The sequence below is a fragment of the Ahaetulla prasina genome, chromosome 1, assembly GCF_028640845.1.
Source record: "Ahaetulla prasina isolate Xishuangbanna chromosome 1, ASM2864084v1, whole genome shotgun sequence".
NCBI classification, from domain to species: Eukaryota; Metazoa; Chordata; class Lepidosauria; order Squamata; family Colubridae; genus Ahaetulla; species Ahaetulla prasina.
The window spans coordinates 29,746,580-29,767,490 of NC_080539.1; the positions used below are offsets into that span (position 1 = coordinate 29,746,580).

At 43.4% G+C, this 20,911-nt stretch overlaps 1 protein-coding gene across 1 annotated transcript in view; it reads left to right on the forward strand.

Annotated features, from left to right (window-relative positions):
- The first annotated feature begins 726 nt into the window (after positions 1-726).
- LOC131188965 (cGMP-dependent protein kinase 2-like) overlaps positions 727-20,911 on the forward strand; it is a 42,441-nt gene continuing 22,256 nt past the window's right edge. Inside the window, exons 1-12 of the mRNA XM_058164675.1 lie at positions 727-791; positions 1,109-1,245; positions 2,610-2,766; positions 2,944-3,110; positions 7,151-7,264; positions 8,688-8,793; positions 9,330-9,393; positions 9,527-9,604; positions 10,686-10,774; positions 11,448-11,513; positions 13,857-13,895; positions 19,744-19,788. Of these exons, the coding sequence (XP_058020658.1) occupies positions 1,170-1,245; positions 2,610-2,766; positions 2,944-3,110; positions 7,151-7,264; positions 8,688-8,793; positions 9,330-9,393; positions 9,527-9,604; positions 10,686-10,774; positions 11,448-11,513; positions 13,857-13,895; positions 19,744-19,788 (1,001 nt within the window). The 5' untranslated portion in view covers positions 727-791; positions 1,109-1,169. The remainder of the gene's footprint in view (positions 792-1,108; positions 1,246-2,609; positions 2,767-2,943; positions 3,111-7,150; positions 7,265-8,687; positions 8,794-9,329; positions 9,394-9,526; positions 9,605-10,685; positions 10,775-11,447; positions 11,514-13,856; positions 13,896-19,743; positions 19,789-20,911) is intronic.

Consider the following 20,911-nt stretch of genomic DNA (forward strand, 5'->3'; position numbering starts at 1 on the left):
CTGCTGATCCCACCCTTCACAGACAGTGGTGTCTCCTGGGTCGACTGCGTCATGCGCCTTTTTTGGGCAGCCGTTGAAAGGAATCTGCTGGCTGTGTTCTCACAGTAGTCTTGATCCCGTAGGACAAAAAGACCCAGAGGCTATGCTTGCGTAACATTCTAATAGTTAGAGTTAACCATGGTTAGATTTGGGGGGCACTGACAGCCTACTGTTTTTACTTCAGGGGCCGGTGTATTATGTGAACCCAGTCAAAGACGTGATTCGGTACCAGGTTAAGCCTATTGTGTGAATGTAGCAGCAATTCTTTGGACTCGATTTCACTTTGGACTCTCCAGGAAATGTGGCCCCGTGGCTGAGCCTTATCCCAAGTGACCTGCGCCTCTTGACCCCCTTCTCACGTGGGGAGGGAGCGCCGGAGGATGGGGGGCGAACACCTTCGTCTCCTCTCCAGACCTACTTGGCGCCTTAGTCCTCAGGGAAGCCCTGGCCACGGACTGTGGGAAAAGCCAGCGAGTTGCCCGACCTGCATCGGAGCCTGCCGGTTGCCTAGTAACACGTTGGCATCAGGAATGGCGGTGGAGCGCCGAGGGCAGGGCAGCTCGCCGGGCCCGAGCCTCGGCAAAGATGTTGTTGGCACGCCCACCTCCCCCCACCCACGGGCACCGGGGTGACTCACTGCCTCCGCCCTCCCCTCTCCGGCAGGCAGCCCCTCACTCCGCAGTTGGAGCGGCTGGCAGCGCGGAGTGTGGAGGCGCCGCAGCACTTCGCAGCACTTTGGAGCGAAGCTTCAGGTGCCGCCTGCGCGGGCGGGCGGGCGAGCGGGCGGTGGGGCACCTCGTGGGGAGATCCCAGGAAGTCACGAGCGGGGTAGGACCGTGCGGAATGGGAAAAGGAGCGAGGGGGGCACAGAGACGCTCCTGCGGCCGCCTTTGCTCCGGGTGCAGGATTCCTCCGTCTCCTGCGGTCTTCGGCGCGGTGCTCTCCTGGAGGGGATCGGGTGACCGTCTGCTGCTCCCTTCCGCGGTGGGCAGCGCAGCGAGCGAGCTGGATCGCGGGCTCCCTGAACTGTTGGTGACTTTTTAAAACCTCTCCTCCCGTCCTTTGGCAGACCCCGGGGCAATTCTCCGCTGTAGCCTGACTCGCGAGTCGAACCTCTCTTGAGACCGACCATGGACCTTCGGCTGCGGGATCTGCGCCTTCAGGAGGAAAAGGAGTTTCTGGAGAGCGTGGCGCTACCCCAGCCAGGTAAAGCGATCCAGCTCGGAAGGGTAGTGGGGGTGGGGGTGGCAGGCGGATAAGAGGAACCCCATCCGAAGTCCCCTACCCGCCGCGATCAGAAAGCAGAGAGCGCCTCTTCCAAAGAGAGGAATCACCGCCTCAGGCCCTTTTGCGAGCTTTCTCTCTAGACGTCGGACTGGCTCGAGGCAGGGAAAACATCCACATTGCTCTTCCCGCGAATGGAAGCCGGTTACAATCGGGCACGCTGATGCGCAGCTCCTCTTCACTAGAACGAAGCTTGCGCAGGGGATTGTAGTTAGGAGGGGGTGTCAGATATCGCCCCCGGCCCCACATATGGTCCACTTCCACACCTAGTACCCTTCTCTCCAGGATAAGGGTGGTGGTGAGGATGTCCAGATTCCTTCTAGCAAACCTGCCCTGTTTTTTAGGACTATGTTCTATGTTGGCAGAAATCTGTTTGTTTGTTCAGTCTTTGACAGGGTGCTACTTGCTCCCACCTTCTACCCCGGAGGTTTTTCAGTTCTATTTTACAATCACTAGTCCTTTCTCCTCCAAGACTGGCTGTGTGTTCCCGCACCAAAGGGAACTCTGCAACAGTTCAACAGGTGTCCCTGAAGCTTTTCCTGACTGGTAGTTAGGAGCTTCCTCTTCCATACACTATTGTTGCCAGAGCACATCTTGAGGAGGCCAGCTCCTCACAACTGCAGAATGGAGGCAGCTGTGTTGACCACAATCCCCGTGTCAGGCTGGGCATCTTCCTAAAATGAACCTTTCATTGCCATCAGCTGGGGCATCCCATTAGGCAGTGAGAAAAACAATGCATTTCAACCATTTGCTTAAATGCTTTCTTCAGAGAAATGCCAGTGATCCACCTGCTTTCCCCTTTAATTCTCAGAACATTTTCATTTGGTTGGTTGATTGGTTTTTGGAGGGGGGTGGGGAAATCAACTGACTCAAATTTACTACTGTAAGTAGCTGTGTACACACAGCATGTTTAAGCTGGTCAGATAAAGACCAAGCAGAGACTTTCACACAATAAGCTACACTTGGTTCCCCCCTAACCTTAGATTAGGGCTATTTTTGTGTCAGTGTGGCTAGATGTGAATTAATTTATAGTTCATTATATTCTGCTAAACCCAGAAAATAGTAAGCAAATTAAGTGTGTGCAATCACCAACCCCAGGTCTCTTCCTTCATTGTCCAAGATTTTCAGAAAACTTTCTTCAGTTAAGTATCACCCAGATTTGTTGGGATGGCAGAGGATTAGGGTAGTTGAGAGAAAACGGGGAGATGTTTAAAATTTCCAGATTAAGGTGCTTTCTTTCTTTTTCTTTTTCTTTCTTTCTTTTTTGTTTCTCTCTTCAATCACAGTTAATTCAGAGCATGCTTCAGGTCCAATGAATGAGAGTGCTCTGGATCAGTCCCCAATGGAAGAAGCCAGAAGAGGCAGTAGGGGGAAAGTCATTGTCCCTGAGCCCCTTATTACTGATGCTAATTGGCAGATGCCATGTGTCCCCAAATCCCCAAGGTAACACGTTTTGTCTGCTTAAGTGGAATGTCTGTCCTCAGGGTTACAAGCGGGAGGCAGAATTTGGAGCTCCCGTCCCTGCTTGTGATACGGGGATGGCATGTGACAGGTTGGGATGGGGTGTGGGGAAACCGCAGGAATAACCATTGGGTCTTTTTTTCCCCCCCTTACCCCCAGAGATGCCAGTCTAATTCTGGAAGCAGTTAAACGCAATGAATTCCTGCGATGTCTGGGTGATGGTCAGAGCCAGATCTTAGTGGAGAGCTTCACTTCAGAGCAGCGCCAGCCTGGTGATGTTGTAGTGGCTGAAGGCGACGAGGGTCATGCTATGTACATTGTGGCTGGTGAGGGAGCTATGTGGCAGGTGGGGAGAGGGGCAAGAAGGAGTATTTGCCTACTAGCCACTTCCATCACTTATCCCCCCTGGATGATCCATGTGGTGGTGGTGGGGGGGGGTAGCCCGTCTCTTTGCCTTCCCTACCATGGCAGCACTGTTAGATTCGTTCCAAACAGGTTCAGTTGATATTCAATTAAAAAAGGCGGGTTCCCCCCCATTCATTATTCATTCATTTTACTTTGCCTTAATTTAACCGATTACTGCCTCTATGAGAAATGAAAAACCCAAAAAAGAGAAGACCATTTAATTGCATTTTCCCAGGAGCGGAAGAAATTCTCCAACAATTTCTCCACATGAGGCTCAGGGCTTCTTTTTCTTGGTTTACCCTGAAGTTACTTTTTGTTAGTTTGTGTTACCAAATTGTAAGTGTAGGCAGCTCTTCATTCTATATTTTTCAGAAAGGAAAGATGCTGTCTGAGGGCATTTTGTTTGTGTTTTGTGTGTGGGCAGGAGTAGAATAGACAATAATTGCCATTCCTCCCCCCGCCCCCCGCCAAATTGATAGGGTTCCTGGAGAAAATTCTATAGTGACCTTTTTCAAAAGGATGCGTGTAAGAAGAAAATGTCAAAATATGAGTCTTTTCTCTGGCAAATGTCTTCTGAGAAATTTTGCTCTGCTTTTGTATTTGACAAGGAGACTGTCTAGCTTTCTGTTGTCAAAGGCTCAGGGTATTGGGAATTTACAGAATTTACCAAACCAGGCAGGGCCATAGTGCAGCTGAAAAAGATCGAAGTGACTCCTGCACCCTCTTTTTCCAGTATAATATATGAAGATTTTTCATGCTCTTCGTGCAGAAAGACTCAGAGGAGAGGGGAGCTTATGTGAGATAATGATAAATATTCGTATACCAGCATATTATGTTATCTCAAAATTTCAGATTGTTAGCACGGTTTATGATGTACAAATTCAACCACTTGTGATTTTCTAATTAACCTAGGCTTAAGCAAAGACACTTAGAGAAGATGAAAATATCTCTGAGCCAGTGTGGAGTACTTATTCTTAACTACTCAGGGGTGACAGCCTGCTCTTGATAGGTATTTTTCAGTATCATGGAATGTGAACTGCTTCCCGTGCTCCCTTTTGCTAAATAGGGAGCTTCCCCCAAGTAGTTCCTGCTCCTTGGTTGTTCAGTGTGAAAGCAGTTGACCACTTGGTTGCCAAGGAGCTACTACATCATTTGTATTGAAGCTGTTTTCCTAATGCAATGGGTTTACGTTTCCCTTGAAGTTTGGCAGTGGGGTTGAGCCCCCAGAGAAAATCAAACAAACAGAAACCACTGTTCAAGGAATATTGATAAAGGGAAGAGAGAGAGGTGCAACTCCAGCTACTGACAGCATCTTCTTGCTTTCAGCACCGGAGTGAAAGTTGAGTTGAGAACTGATTGGTGGGGAGAGGAAGAGAGAATGGAGTAGAAAGGCTAAGCATGAAATGAAGCTGCTACCAGATGCCTTCTGCTTTGTTGCTACCATAAACTAACAAAGCTCTCCTTCTCAATTATATGAAATAAGGAGTTTCCTGGTTTTTTTTCTGTTACAAAGCATTTGTGAATGAGTGCATGAGCTCTTTTTTATGCAGCCTAGATCTCCTTTTGAATTCATGGGATATTGGAGTATAACAGAATAACATGACTTGGAAGGGACCTTGTAGGTCATCTGGTCCAACCCCCCTCCCAAACAAAGAGCCTACTACACCATTCCTGAGAAATGGCAGTCCAGTCTATCTTCTTGAAAGTTTCCAGTGATGAAGCTCCCACAACTTTTGAAGGCAAGCTGCTCCATTGGTTGACTGTTTCTCACTGTCAGAAAACTTCTCATTTCTAGGTTGAATCTCTGCTTGATCAGTTTCCAGCCATTATTCCTTTACCACATTAACAGAATTGGAAGGGACCTCATAGGTCATCTAATCCAACCCCCTGCTCAAGCAGGAGACCCTATACCATTTCTGACAAATGGCAGTCCAATCTTTTCTTGAAAGACTCAAATGATGAAGATCCCACAACTTCTGAAGGCAAACTTGTCTGGCCTTCGAGTGCTTTGCAAAATAACTTGATCTTCTCCTCTCTGTGGTAGCCCCTCAAATATTGGAACACTTCTATCATGTCTCCCCTGGTTCTTCTCTTCACTAGGCTAGCCGTGCCCAGTCCCTGTAACCGTTCTTCATATGTTTTAGCCTCCAATCCACTAATCATCTTGGTTGCTCTTCTCTGCACTCAACATCTTTTTTTATAGTGTGGTGACCAAAACTGGAAGCAGTATTCTAGGAGCGGTCTTAATAAGGCTTTATAGAGTGGTATTAGTACCTCACTTGATCTTGATTGTATCCCTCTGTTAATGCAATTTAGGATTGCATTGGCTTTTTTGGCTGCCACTGCACATTGTTGGCTCATATTTAATTGGTTGTCTTTAAACATCTTAAACATACCTGTTGAAACCAGTTCCAACCTTTGTTAGCAGATCTCTGGCATTCATGTTGCCCCAGAATGCATGACTGATAACCAATTAGGTAGACAGTAATTGTGAAGATCAGGCAGCATCCTGGAGCAAGATGATGCTTTGAAACAGAATTTTTTTTACCTTGTCCTCTAGTGTTATAGTGCCACCTAATCCAAAACTTATGAAACTAGCAGTTGGTTTTCACTTGTTTCCCTTTGTATTGAACATTCAGCTAAAATAGGAAGCTGCCGAAACCTAATCTAGTTCAGATGTTATGGGAACTAGATGATGATTATTAAGAAATCACATAGTTTATTTGTTTGGGCGTACTATGGTATGGAAACACAGCAATTGTAGACCAAGACCTTGATCCCCCCACTTGTGTCACAGGAGAAGCGAAACTGTAATCAAGCTTTTATTAGCTTGGCTTATTACTCCCTGGGGAACTTTAGAAATGCTGGCTACATTCCAGGAACCCTTCCACTCATATGAGTGAGCTTTAGGAAATGAAGGCCATTGCCATAGAGCGTGAGGCTGATAACACTGCCTTGACTTCCAGACACCGTTAACAAAATTGGATAAATTATAACAGTGCAGGGCAGGTTGGAAATACATGCTCTGTGCGTGCCATAAATACACACAATGCAATAACTCTGCCGACTAACTCTCAAGGAGCTTGTTCTTTTGTATCAGCCCATTCTTGGAGTTTGAAGAAAAGATACAGGAATCTTCCTGATATCTAAATTGGTCAGCCTCATGCTTCAGAATTTTGTTGACCTTCCAGCAAATTGCTTATCTCATAATTTCAACATTGGCCCAGGGTATCTGAGGAGCCACCCTCACCGCAATGGGATTGGCCTGTCCCACTTGCTCCAGTAGAAGAAACCTACTTTGGTTCCCATCTGCCAAAGGGAGGGGTCCAGGAGATGAGCCGTTTCTGCTGTGACCCCTGCCCTTTGGATTATTCTCCAGCAAGAGGTGCGGTCATCCCCATGTCCCACCCAAGGCCTTCCAGAAGAACCTTCAAACTTGGCTCTGCCAGCTGACCTGGAGCCTCAGTAGGGGTGCTCTTTGCTGGGCGTGGCTGACAGGGTAGAAAGAAGATCCCCAACTCTGCGTCACCTATCCTCTTGGGTTTTAGTCTTTATTTAATCTTTCTTAATTTTAATCATTTTGTTTTATCTTTTTTACCTTTTTCACATCTTATAAGGCTCCCAGAGCCACTGCCACAGTGAGATGGGTGGCATATAAATTTCACAAATAAACAACTAATCTGTAAATATAATTTCTGTGGTGAGTGGTAGTGGTGAAACCACATAGACTTCTCCACTTACTCGTACGACTTTGCACCACTGCTATGTGTGGGTATAGGAAGAATTAGTGTTAATAGCAAATTACAGGAGGGTAGCATGGCTAATACCCATGGAGAGATCTCTTCCTCCTCCATGAAACAGTTCAGCCTGTATTTATCTTGGGTCAGGGAGTTAATTCCACAAGTGATGAAGCTGCAGGTGGCAATGACACATCTTCATAGCCCTTATTCTCATGTTGCAGAGGGGGAGCTCGGTGTGACGCAGAAGGGGCGCCATCTCCGCAGGCTGCTCCCAGGGGATGTGTTTGGAGAGCTGGCTGTGCTATACAACTGCCAGCGCACGGCAACTGTCATGGGTAAGGAAGGAATTGTGATGTGTGTCTGCTTGTCAAAATTCTCTGCCACTAATGTGAACTCCGAGTTTGATCAGCTATGCCTCTCTTCATCAAAAGAGTCCCAGCAATTGCTACATTTCCTGACACCTTTGTGTCTTCCTTAGGGTCAACGTGTAATCCTTTTCAGGTTGGGTTAGTTCAGAAGGTGAAAACGGAGGGCGATAGGAAGAAATGGAAGAGAAGAAATGATAGCTAGGGGTTGATGCATTCTTAAAGAAAACAAACATGGCAAAACAACGAAGATCTGTGACCCCCATAAAATTGAACCAACACCTTGGGGGCAGAAGCTTTCACACACATGGAATTCATTTGTCTTCACATTGCTCAATCTCATTTGGCTTTGCCATAAAACACTATCACAACTTATGCCTCAGGAATGTTATGCAATAATTTGAAAGTAGTTATTCATAAAATGTAACGGCTAGGGAATATTTTCACCCATCTAAAATAATTAGCCTGAGAACTGAGAGAGGAAGCGTTTATATTTTACATAAAGTATTTTATATTTAGCCTGACATGTCTAAGATTTCACTCATCGGCCCCCTCCCTCCCCATTAATGATGAGCGTGCCAAGAAGGGTAGCTTCCTATGGCAAGTGTACCGACCACAAGGGGCATCAAGATGATTCTGGCTTCTTGGACAGGGGAGACAGGGCAATTCTGGTGTCGAAATATTCCTTTCCCCACGATGCCCACCAACAGCACTCGGGCCTTGGTGTGTCCTGCCTTTGCAAGTCATGCTGGGCTGGGGCATTCTTGATTCTGTTGCTATGGCAATTGTACAATTGCATCCTTTCCCTCTACTTCTGGAACAGAAGCAGAATCTGCTTTCCTCTGTTTTCTTCCTGTGCAAATGGCTAGTTGTTGATAATGTGTCTCAATGTGTTCGCCCTATTGGGGTTTGTGTATGCGTTTGAATTTTAGCTCTCTTATTTGAGCCACCATAGCATTAACTTCGATACCTTATTTAAATGAGCACTGGAGGGGGGGGGAATGGAAATATTACAGGATTTTGAAGGCTATGTGCGTCAATAGCAATATACAAGAGTGTTTCAGAAAGTTAATGGCGAAAGCTGCCCACGCTGCTTTTTGAAAATTGCAGTTTGCTTCTGAAATACCCTTTATAATATGTGGCAGTTCTCTGTGAGAGGTGAAAGAATGGTGTATTTTTAAATCAACTTTTTTTAGCATTATATAGGAAGGGATGCTATCAGGGGCCACGCCAACGGTTTGCTCACTAGTGTTGCTGATGACAGTAAACAAACCCAGAAATAAAAACATTTGTTTTTACTACCAAATGTTAAAAGATTTATGCTGGAAAAGAACTAAGGCTAAACTATAGTGAAACCCTCTTTCTTGGTTAACTGAAACTTCTGTCTTCTCAGCACTCACTGTGGTGCAGTTGTGGGCCATTGACCGACAGATATATCGCAGCATCATCACAGAAAATGCCAAGCGGAAACGTGCTTTGGCCCTCGCAGGCTTGCGAGAGTAAGTAGCGGGGGGGTGGTGGACAAAAGGAGGGGAGGATCAAGAAATGTTTGGAGAATGGAAGGAAAAAGAATAATGAAAGTAACTTTTGTTTGCCAGAGGTTAGGTGCGGTATAAATAAGTAACTAAATGTAGGCAGGACAGGTGTATCGGTTCTGCGATGAATATTCGTTTCTTGATTTCTTTCATGATTCCAAGAATATTGGCTGGGTTTTGGAAAAAGAAGTAGTGGAAAAAAACAATAACCAGCTTTAAAACTCTAAAGGAAGATCTCAGTGGCAGAGCCAGTCTAGGTTTGAGGATCTGTGGAATGGAATTTTGGATTAAAAAAAGAAAAGGAGGGTGCCAGGAGTGCATTCTCCAACACTGCTGGATTACCATATCTAAAATGAAGGAATGGGGGATGAGCAGATGCCAGAAAACATTCCAAATTATTATGAGCAAGCGGGAGAGAGTCCTGCAGCTCCTCTGTCCATAGATTTTCAAAGCATTCCTTGTGTGTGCTCCCTCTCCCTCTCTTTCTATTGCCATCCCAGGGTGAAACCACTCCAAGGCCTGTCTGATGCCGATCTTTCACAGCTGCTGGACTCTGCAGAAGAGGTACTGTAATTGCAACCGTAATAACTCTCTTTGACTCAGGGTTGTCTAGGATCAGGCAGTAAAGGGGGGGTAGCACTGAGATGGCCCCCAGCACTTTTCAGGAGACTGAACATTAGTCTGTACATTCTTGCAGCGCACCTTCATGCCCAACGAATTCATCATCCAGGAAGGAGATGAGGGGAGAGCCTTTTTCTTCATTCTCACTGGAGAGGTGAGTCTCGGAATAGCAAAGTTAACAATGAAGAGATTTTGAGAAAGTGAAGATTTTTCTCATATTTACCATTCTCCTTACAATTAGCTTTCCACATGTGTAGGGTGAAGGTACAAAGCTTCAAGTCAGGGCATGTGCCTGGCAAACAAGCTTAAAGCAAAGCCCTCTCTTTTTAATAGCATTCTTACCTGGAGCTGTGCTCAGTGGTGGGATTCAAATTTTTTACTATCAGTTCTGTGGGCGTGGCTTGTTGGGCATGGTATGGCTTGTTGGGCATGACTTGTTGGGCGTGGCAGAGGAAGGTTACTGCAAAATCCCCATTTCCTCCCGATAAGCTGGGACTCAGGAGGCAGAGATTAGGTGGGGGCAGGGCCATTCAGAGGTGGTATTTACCGGTTCTCCAAACTACTCAAAATTTCTCCTACTGGTTCTCCAGAACTGGTCAGAACCTATTTAATACCACCTCTGGCTGTGCTTGACTGGATGTAGAATTTATCTGACATTTTGAGGACTTCTTGCTAGAGACCATCCTGTTTTCCTGCTCCTTTGATTATTTTGGGAAATCCTTCCACAATCACAAGCAAATTGCTGATTTCTCCTGCCTACATCCTTGACTCCTGGAGTGCCCAGTGTGCCTCTCAGAATCGGAAGGAGCATTACAAAACATAGTAATGTAGCTACGGCCAAACTTGAGTTCAACTCTTAAGAATTTCATGGATCCAAGTGATCTTAACAACAGCATGAAAGTGGTTTGCCAAAGTAGGCTAAAATGAGGGTTGTGGCTCAGCACAGAAACTTAGTCACTATTTTAGTGTGTTATGCAAACCAAGCCATTATGTTACTTCAATTTCTTGGGCATAGCATGTTGTGTGTATACAACAGTTGCATTTTGCCAACCAAAGTTTACAATTTTGTGTGTTTTGTGAATCTCTGAGCTTTTTTATACCTTTCCCATCTGCCGTAGCTGGTACAAAAATATCTGTCCCTGTCTTGCTATTCCCCAAGTGCCAAACTGGGGACCAATTCCCTCCTTCTCTCCTGCCATGCTGCCTGGTCCTCATTTCTTTCCTGGCCTCTGCAGGTTGATGTGACCAGGAATGTGGATGGACAGGAGGAGCACATCCGAGTGCTAAAGGCTGGAGACCACTTTGGGGAGCTTTCCCTCATCCGGTAAGTGTGGGACACTGGCAGGCTTTGTGCACTGGTTGATACAGATGCCCACTGGAGGTGAGAGAAATATCGTAGTATCAAATGTGCATATTGATGTGACTCTTTGCTAGACAGAGTGCATACCACAGAGAGGTTGACTGAGCCAGGAGGCCTCCATGGAAGATCCACATGGGTCAAATTTTGGACATCTATCCCACTGAACCTCTCCCTTGAAGGAATCTCCCCTTACTCCAGATCAATCTGGAGGGAGATCGTTCTGCCGGTGTGTTTTTGGATGACGAGTTACATCCATATAGCACTACCACAAGCACTTAGGCTTATATGCCACTCCACATTGCTTTACAGTATTCTCTGAGTAGTTTACAAATGTCAGCATATTGCCCCCAACAATCTGGGTCCTCATTTTACTGATCTCAGAAGGTTGGAAGGTTGAGTCAACCGTCAGCCGGTCAGGATCAAACTCTTTGTCAGTGGGAATGCAGAATTAGCCTGCAATACTGCACCCTAGCTACTGTGCCATCACAGCTCTTATATGTCTTTGTATATCCTTGTATATCAATACATCCCACACTGATATTAGCTGTGGGCTGTAGTATTATTAATCAGGGATCACAAGAGGGTAAAGTATGAATTTTCTTTGTTGGCCATTTTTTTCACTTTTCCACACTTGCAGCAACATTCGCCGGACAGCCAGCTGTCGAGCAAAGGGGGAAGTAACCTGCATTGCAGTAGCTAAAGAGTAAGTAATGTTGACCTCCTGCACATATGGAGCCTGAATGTGCAAAGATGTATCATGGAACCTCTGCTCAGAACTGGCCGTAAAAGATCCTATGATTTCTTCCTAGGGTCAGAAATATAAACTCCCTGAAGTAATATTGTACAGGCTGCTTCTAATCTAGCCTACCTCATTTTCCATTCTGTAGAAAACATTCACTGATGATGGGCTGCTAGAAAAGGGAAGGGAACAGTGACAGATATGTTAGCTCCAGAGAATCAAGAGCCGTCCAACACCTCACAAAGAATACAAAGAAACTGAGCAGTAGAAAATGTACAGGGTGCTTGTGGGAAACTCTTGAGTGATATTGCTGCAGCCACAGTGATGGACTAAGAACATTTCACTGGTGTCTGGAAGATTATCTTCCGTCGGCATACAGAAGCGGAGGGTACAAAATTAGTAGCTATGAAGCACAAGAAGGTTGAACATTTTTAGGTCAGCTTTCAGTACAAATACAAGAGTCAACAATTTCGTGGAAAGCTGAGGAGTCACATCAAAGGGGCTTTTCTTCCTTGGTTTGAGGTAGACAGTTGGAGGGTCTTCTTTGCATTAAAACTATTCTAAGCTTGTGTTTTCTTCCTCAAATGCTGAGAAATTATGCCACCAGGTTTCAGCAGTGATCAAGGGATACTGTGGGGACTCCACAAAAGAGCTGGGAGGAAGCCCATGTGGTTTTGGGGATGTAGTTATCCACCCAGAATATAAATTAGGGATAATCTATGGCTCTTTGCTATCTTAACTTACACAGCTTTACATCAACGCCTAAAATTTTTAATAACTGTATAATAACAGGACAGCCCTCTGCTTCAAAGATTATTGTTTGAAATATAACGGCTGGATTCTCACAACATTCCAGGTTGAAATGACTTTGAGTAATTGGTGGCTCAGACTATTATGGGAATCCAGATTTTAAAATGAAGTAGGGGTGTCAACAATCACTTTCATGGCTTGTCTCTCAAGAAGGGTAGAATTGGCTGTTATATTATGTGTTTTTGCTCCACTTTTGAAACCAATATTCAAATAGTTTGCACTTGAATAATGATGATGATGATGATCTGTATGGCAAACTTGTTTCTAATGGAAAAAGGAAAAATATGTCTTTCCCCCCTTTTAGTACATTTTATGGTTATATATTGTTTCTATTCCTTGATGTTTGCATAATACGTTAAAATTATTGACATTCTATTATTTAAATAGCTTAGAATATTGAGGATAGAAAAGGGAGAAAAATAGTGTATCAATGTTAATTACAATTTAGACTGGCAATTTTACAAGCATAAAATTATTTAGCTTTTTCATCCGAAGTTCAATGTAACAGAACCACTACAACTCACATCAAAATAATTGTTATAATAGAGGTTTTAATAGCTGATTACTTATTAAAGTTTCCCTTCTATAGTTACTGTGTATGTGTGTGTAATAGCTATTAATAAAAGGAAAAAGTAGAGCAAATTTAACAATTTGCTAATAGTATGAGTTGATGCCCAGGCATCTGAGGGTGGCTGAGGTTGAGAAACAAATTTAATTATGAGAGGCGGGGGGAGGGAGAGAGAGAGAGAAAGAGGGAGGAAAAGGAAAGTAATAAAAGAGCACTATTGGGTTTCTGACTCCCCCTTTTAATACATCTAACTGATTTTCAATATTTGTAGACATTTAGGCCCCCTTAGAAACCAGACTAAAAATGATTATATTTGCCATGCTGCATGATGCATTTCAAATTGCCTAATCTGGAACCAGTTATCAAGGGAGATGCTGAGCTTCTCTTTTCTTGATGTATCTAAACAGAGGCTGAACCGATTATTTCTTGCAGATGCTTTAATCTGAATTCTTGCACTGAGGAGATAGTTGTTCTATGTGGCAACTCCTGTTATAGTGGGGAGGGGGATATAGCTAGTCCTTGACTTACAACCATTTGTTTACAATGGCACTGAAAAAATTGACCACCAGTCCTTGCACTTATGGCCGTCCCAGCATCCCCACGATCATATGATCATAATTCAGGTGCTTGGCAACCAGAAAAGTATTTACGATGGTTGCAGCTTCCTGGGTCCTGTGACTGCTATTTGCAACCTTCTCAGCTGGGGAAGGTGGATATGTGAAACCACTGCATGAGTCACTTAACAACTGTGGCTAGAAAAGTGGTAACACAGTGCACAATTCACTCAACAACCACTTTACCTGGCAACCGAAGTTCTGCTCCCAGTTGGGATCGTAAGGGCTACCTGAATGGGGGGCCTGTGAATAGTTCCAAACCAAATTTTTATTACTGTCTCCTGTCTTCTGAACCCACCCCCTGACCTTTTCCAGGGATTTCCAGGAGCTGAGTCCAATGTGCGCTCGTGAGCCGTAAGTATTTCCTTGCTTCTGGGGTGGGTTGAATGGGGCTCTGCACTGTGATCACTGAGGCAGTTCAACAACAGACCCAGTCACAAGTATGAGCTTCCGATTGTTTGTGGAAGGCAGAAATGGGCAACAGTGTCTTCGACTCATCCCATACCCACTGCTTGTGATTCCCATCCATGTACTCTTATTCCATTTTTCCTGTTCGTGAAGTCACGGGATTTGTTATCTGATTTGCCCGCTGTGCTTTGCTTTCTTCTAGGCCCAGTATTTCTCAACTTTGTTGACTTTAAGATGTGTGGACTTCAACTCCCAGAATTCCCCCCCACCCCCACCAGAAATGCTGGATGAGGAATTCTAAGAGTTGATGCCCATGCATCTTAATGTGGCTGAGGTTGAGAAACATTGCTATGGGCAACTCTGGCACTTTGATTCATTACTATGTGCAGTGGCAGAAATGTCCTTTCAACTGGCTTAAGGGTTTGCTGCCCTGCAACTCTCTAATCTCTGTTGCCAGTGGTCTCCCAGCAGTATTTCCCTGACATGCAAAGTCTCACTGGTTCAGAACCTGGCACAAATACATTTTTGAAATTAATATTTCAAAATTTCCCTGGAGCTACCCACTTTTCCACCAGTTTTTTTAAAAAAGTCCACTGATGCACCATTGAAACATTGCTTTCTTTTTTTCTTTTTTCTCTTTTCTTTTCTTTTCTTTTCTTTTCTTTTCTTTCCTTTCCTTTCCTTTCCTGTCCTTTCCTTCCCTTCCCTTCCCTTCCCCTTCCTTCCTTCCTTCCTTCCTTCCTTCCTTCCTTCCTTCCTTCCTTCCTTCCTTCCTTCCTTCCCTTCTTTTTTAATCCTGTTCCAAATAGCCCATGTGAATAAGAACTGCAAAGTCCTTATTTTGGAGCTGAAATAAAACCTTACTTTCTCTACTATCAGGAAGAACATGAAACAATATATTCTTTCTCACCAAACATATGCCTTGAGGGGTTCTTTGTGCTCTCTGAGCTCGGCAGTTTTCTTGTAAACATTTCTCTACCCAAACCAGGTAACTTCATCAGGGCACTGATCATATTACCTAGTTTGGGTAATGGATCATCTGCAAGAAAACAGCTGAGCTTAGAGAGCACCAAGCATCTCTAAGCACCAAGCATTCAGATAACAAATTATGTGGCTCTGGGAATAGAATAGAATAGAAATTTTTATTGGCCAAGTGTGATTGGACACACAAGGAATTTGTCTTGGTGCATATGCTCTCAGTGTACATAAAAGAAAAGATACCTTCATCAAGAATCATAAGGTGCAACACTTAATGATAGTCATAGGGTACAAATAAGCAATCAGGAAACAATCAATATCAATATAAATCATAAGGATACAAGTAACCAAGTTACAGTCATACAGTCATAAGTGGGATAGTAGTGCAGATTTAGTAAATAGTTTGACAATGTTGAGGAAATTATTTGTTTTGCAGAGTGATGGCATTCGGGGAAAAACTATTCTTGTGTCTAGTTGTTCTGGTGTGTAATGCTCTATAGCATCGTTTTGAGGGTAGGTGTTGAAACAGTTTATGTCCAGGATGTGAGGGGTCTATAAATATTTTCACAGCCCTCTTTTTGAGTTGTGCAGTATACAGATCCTCAATGGAAGGCAGGTTGGTAGTCATTGTTTTTTCTGCAGTTCTAATTATCCTCTGAAGTCTATGTCTGTCTTGTTGAACTGCAGAACCAAATCAGACAGTTATAGAGGTGCAGATGACAGATTCAATAATTCCTCTGTAGAACTGAATCAGCAGCTCCTTGGGCAGTTTGAGCTTTCTGAATTGGCGCAGAAAGAACATTCTTTGTTGTCCTTTTTTGATGTTAGCTGTCCATTTTAGATCTTGCGATATGGTAGAATACCCCCTAATATTTTTTTAAAAAATCCTGCTGGGTTTCAACCAGTGACCTTCTGTATGTCAGGAAAATGTTACACCCACTTCATTTGAGAAGCTCCTGCAACAAGAATGGCACAAAAGTTATTGAGCCAAATGGAAAATGGAAAAATAGGAAAAAAAATTCATTTTAAAACTGCCTAGATTCATTTATATTTGAATGCTTTAATTTTCTATATCTAACTTTAATTTAATTTTACAAAAAAACATTTTTATATGTGCATATAAAAGTATATCTGTTCAGTAAGACCTGCCCAGAGAAATATAATTGGTAATTGCTTTCCTGGAATGGAAAAATGACACAACATTAAGGGAGAAATATGGATGGCTTTTAAAGATGAGAAATAAAATAAATAAATATTGTCAGTTATCATGAACGGCAGCAGTGCAGAATGAACACCCATCAAGTTGCTGCCGAAACATCACAATCCAGAAAGAATTTTCTTAAATCAGTTTAGAGTCCAACTAGCATCAGCATGGGATAGGAACAGCTTAAGGGTACAGTACTGGTATGCCCAGAATCACCAGATCTTCTTATTTCCTGTGTAAAATCATCCAAACCTGGGCCCCAAGACCTATGTGTGGAAGAGCCACATAAAATTGGATTTTATATGATCTTGAGGATAGTTGTAAAGATGAAACTATTTGGTTTTTTAAAAAAAAATTGGTCTTGTATAATGATTCTGAAGGTGGGACTTACTGTAGTTCCAATTTTTTATTTGCACTTTAATTTGAAACAGCATAATTAGTAAACCAAATTAAGCCTTAAAATGTCTAATACTCTGCACATAAGAAATAACTCTGTTTTCATGCAATGTTTATCCTGTGTGATGCTTTTACTTATGTTGACCACTGGGAGATAGTGTATAATCGGTTATGAGCTGCCTTCTATTGGCCAGTATAAATAAAAATCACAAAAATCACATTAGTAGCCTGCTATACCTAATAGTATATCTCATATATGGGCACCTTTAGCTGCGCCAGTGTTGTAATAGCATTTTTTCAGTGGTGAAAACTGAACCAGTTTACTACTGGTTTGCTGGCTGTGCATGTGTGCTGTGTGCGCACATGCGCAGTACACACCATGCACCAAATGCAAGGTGCACATCCGCACGCAGTGCATGCCAAAAGGAGGCATGGGGTAAGTAGAACAGCACAGGGGGGGAAGATGATTAGCTGTGGCACGCAATCTTTTTTTTTACCTTTTAAAAGCATTTTTTTACAAAAAAAGAGGCTCTGACGATCATGCTGCTCAGCTGGGATTGTCAGAGCCTTTTTTTTACCTTTTAAAAGCATTTTTTTACAACTGAATAGGTTGTAAAAAAATGCTTTTAAAAGTAAAAACAAGAGGCTCAGCTGGGATCGTCAGAGCCTTTTTTTATCTTTTAAAAGCATTTTTTAAAAGAAGTGGCAAGCAGGGAAGCGGGTGACCAGGCATTGGGTGGGCATGGCTGTGGAGGGGGCAGGGATTTTTCCTACCGGTTCTTCGAACCACCTGCCACCATTGCTACCGGATCGGTCAATCCGGTCCGAACCGGGAGCATTTTACCCCTGATTTTTTTCCTTTAAACAAACAACAAATCACCCCAGAGTTATTATGGGTTCCTTTTGGCACCTTTGCTGTCTATTTGGTTAATGTTGCAGGCAAGCAACATAAGGAATGAGATAAAATTTTGATCTATTGGCCAGTTTAGGCTGAGGTGGGCATGCTTTTTCCCATCTGGCCCCTGGGCATTGCCTTATGGAGTAGTTCTGACCAGCGGTGGTAGAGTTGTGCAAAGAAGTGTGTGCCAGAAAGTTCTCTTTTAGCTGCTTTGTGTCCTGGCTAATCTGTGTCTCTGAGCCAGGGATCAGCTCAGGGTTCTGGCACAGTGGTGGGTTTCAAAATTTTTTACCACCGGTTCTGTGGGTGCGGCTTGGTGGGCGTGGCATGGCTTGGCTTGGTGGGTGTGGCAGGGGAAGGATACTGCAAAAATCCCCATTTCCTCCCGATTAGCTGAGACTTGGGAGGTAGAGAATAGATGGGGCAGGGCCAGTCATAATTTTTACTCTGAACTACTTAAAATTTCTGCTACCGGTTCTCCAGAACTGGTCAGAACCTGCTGAAACCCACCTCTGGTCTGGCAGGTAAAGTGCTGAAGGCATCATTGATGTCGTCTGTATATAAGGCATCAATGATCAGGTCTGGTTTGACACAAGAGTTTAGTAGGGGTGCAATAAAAAGGAATATGGGGTTAATGTTATTTGAAAACAACACTGTTTTGGAATAGCGCTTATCCACCCTTGTCTAAATATTCTCTGAGGTCAGCCGATATTTAGCCTCTCTTTGAATGCCTCCATGCAAAACAGCACCAAACCAGAATGAGTTGTGACTGAAGACTAAACCTACTTATTTAACCATCTGTCAAAATGTTCTTTGTCCCCTATCATTCTGTATTAAGCAGAGTAATTGGGGGATGTTTTCCCACTGGCTGCTAACATATGGAGGGAGGGGAGAGAAACAAAGCTGGAGGAATCCATCAATCACTGTCCTTAGTCTGCCCTGTACACTGTAAGTGACGACAACATCATTTGCTGGCATTGTGTCTATGGTAGCATAAAGCTAGCCAATGGGGACAGCAAATCTTATACTTGAATTTTATTGTTGGCTCAGTTAGTGATGATAACACTTTAAAGTGGAGTCCTAAAGTATTCTGCATTGATTAATTATCATCCCAGTACAAGATACGTTTGATTCCCATAAATATGATTTTTGCTGTTTTGTTGTATTTTTGTAGCTGTCTGCTTATGCAATCCTTGCTTCTTTTATTGTTGTTCTTTTTGTGAACCACATACAGTCATTTCAGAGTAGGGCAGTGTACAAATTGAATTTAATAAATAATTGGGAAAATGCCTATGGAAAAAAATACAGGACTGACCATCCTGTTTGATAGCCTACACAAAATTTGACTCAGTGATCTTGTGAAAAATATTTATCTGGCTATCATTTGGGTTGGTTCAAAATATATACTAGGTATGTTCACAAAACATGCTTAACCAGATCAATTAAAGATCAACCAACTGCATTCATGTAATATATGTTGAGCTTGTTTAATTTTAAACAACCTTAATATATTTGTTCGTTGGATTCATTATTTTGCTAGGAATAGCTTAGCATATTGCACAGACTCAACTAGTTTGGTTAATTTATAATTTAGTATATTTTGTAAGTTCAGAAAATGAATGTGGGGATGAAAACATAAGACCAACGCCCCTTTTGTTTATGAGTATATCAGGAGATGATTATTTTTAATAATTATCAGGAGATGATAATTTTTAATTTTTCTCTCCTTCATTCCTACCGAAAGCCTTGGTTCCTTAGCTGGGATCTCCTAGGTGATCTTTCCTTCTATTCTATTAATTAAAAAATGAAGGATGCTTTGTTTCTTCCTGCAGTGTTGGGCCTAGGAAGATCCTTTTTTCTTGCCAAATAAAAGCACAAATTAATTTTATTTCTTCTTATGGAATCCTAAAAGGAAAGGATCTGGTTTTGCCTCCTCCTGTGGTTTCTTCAGGTGTACCTTATTTCTTAGGCTTCAGTCTGCGAAATGTGGCTTATTCCTGCTTTGGTAATTTGCTCCTATTCTGAGAAAAACCTCCACACCCATCTGTCCAACATCCACAATAAAGGATCCTGTTAGTGAATTATTCAGAACTGAAGAAGGATGATATATCTAACTGGGGCAGGGGGGCTCAGTTGGCCCTGGAAAGGTCTGTGTGTGTGTGTGTGTGTGTGTGTGAGAGAGAGAGAGAGAGAGAGAGAGAGAGAGAGGGAGAGAGAGAGAAGGAGGGAGGGAGGGAAGGAGAGAGAGAGAGAAAGAAAGAAAGAAAAATTTTATGCCATTAATGTCCTCTTTTTCTTCTCCTTTCCCACCCTCCCAGGGAAGTCACGGTACAAGAGGATGTCCCTGTTTCTGAAACAAGACGGTCAGTGTTAAACCTTCTTTATGAGTATACTGGTGTGTCATTGCTGGGTATCTACCTCAGTGCTGATGCTGATCCTAGGAGCACATTCATGGAAAAGTGATCAAGTAAGGCTGAGAGATGTCAGGGCAAACAAAATCTTAGTTGGTTGGTTTCCGCACTGATGCCAGGCCATGGGTTGCTGTTCCACAGCTTGCTTAGCACAGGGGTCTCCAACCTTGGTCCCTTTAAGACTTGTGGACTTCAACTCCCAGAATTCCTCAGCCAGCTTTGCTGGCTGAGGGACTCTGGGAGTTGAAGTCTACAAGTCTTAAAGGGACCAAGGTAGGAGACCCTTGGCTTAGCAGACATCCTGTTTTGCTGTGGTTGGAAAAGTCACAGAAACCAATGGAAGGCAACACTCAAACACCTGTTTTTTTGTTTAAGCTTGTCGACAATATTCTCGGGGGCTATTTTTCCTACTGAAACAACAGTTCCAGGTTTTAAAATTCTAGGTTTGCCCAATTAAAAGGAAGTATTGGGATTTCTTTTGCTGCCTGTAGCCTCCAGGATTTTATCAAAACTGTGCTTTTTTCCTGCCAGTTCTAGTCGGGGTGGTGGTGGTAAGAAATCGAGAGGTTGCCCTAGACAACAGTAGTAACAGCAGTGAAGTTATTCATAAAAACAGACCTCTGCTAACAGTCCATTTGTCTTGTTGAGATCAGCATGTCACACAAGCAAGGGAATATTTCCCCCCGCTCATCAAGAAAACATCATGGCCATAATCTGGAACATTTCCACGAAGTATCGACTTTATTTTCTGTACATCTTATAGATTAAATAGCACTAAATAGGAATGATAAAAGAGCAAATTTAGGGAGAGAAAACCCTGGAAGCTCAGATGCCTCACTGCTCTGAAGAATGGTCATCATCAACCTACACAAGTCAAAAGTTGGTAGGCTGCAAGTGGAAAACAGAGAGATGCCAATGGCAAACCAAAAATAATTTAAATGCAGTTGTCTCAGTTAAAGAAGTCAAGTAACACATGTAGCCAACGGCAAGAGCTGTCAACTCTTTCTATGCAGCCCCAAGATCCTGGAGGAAATACAGACACTGATCAGTTGTATTGCAGTACAAGCAATGCAGG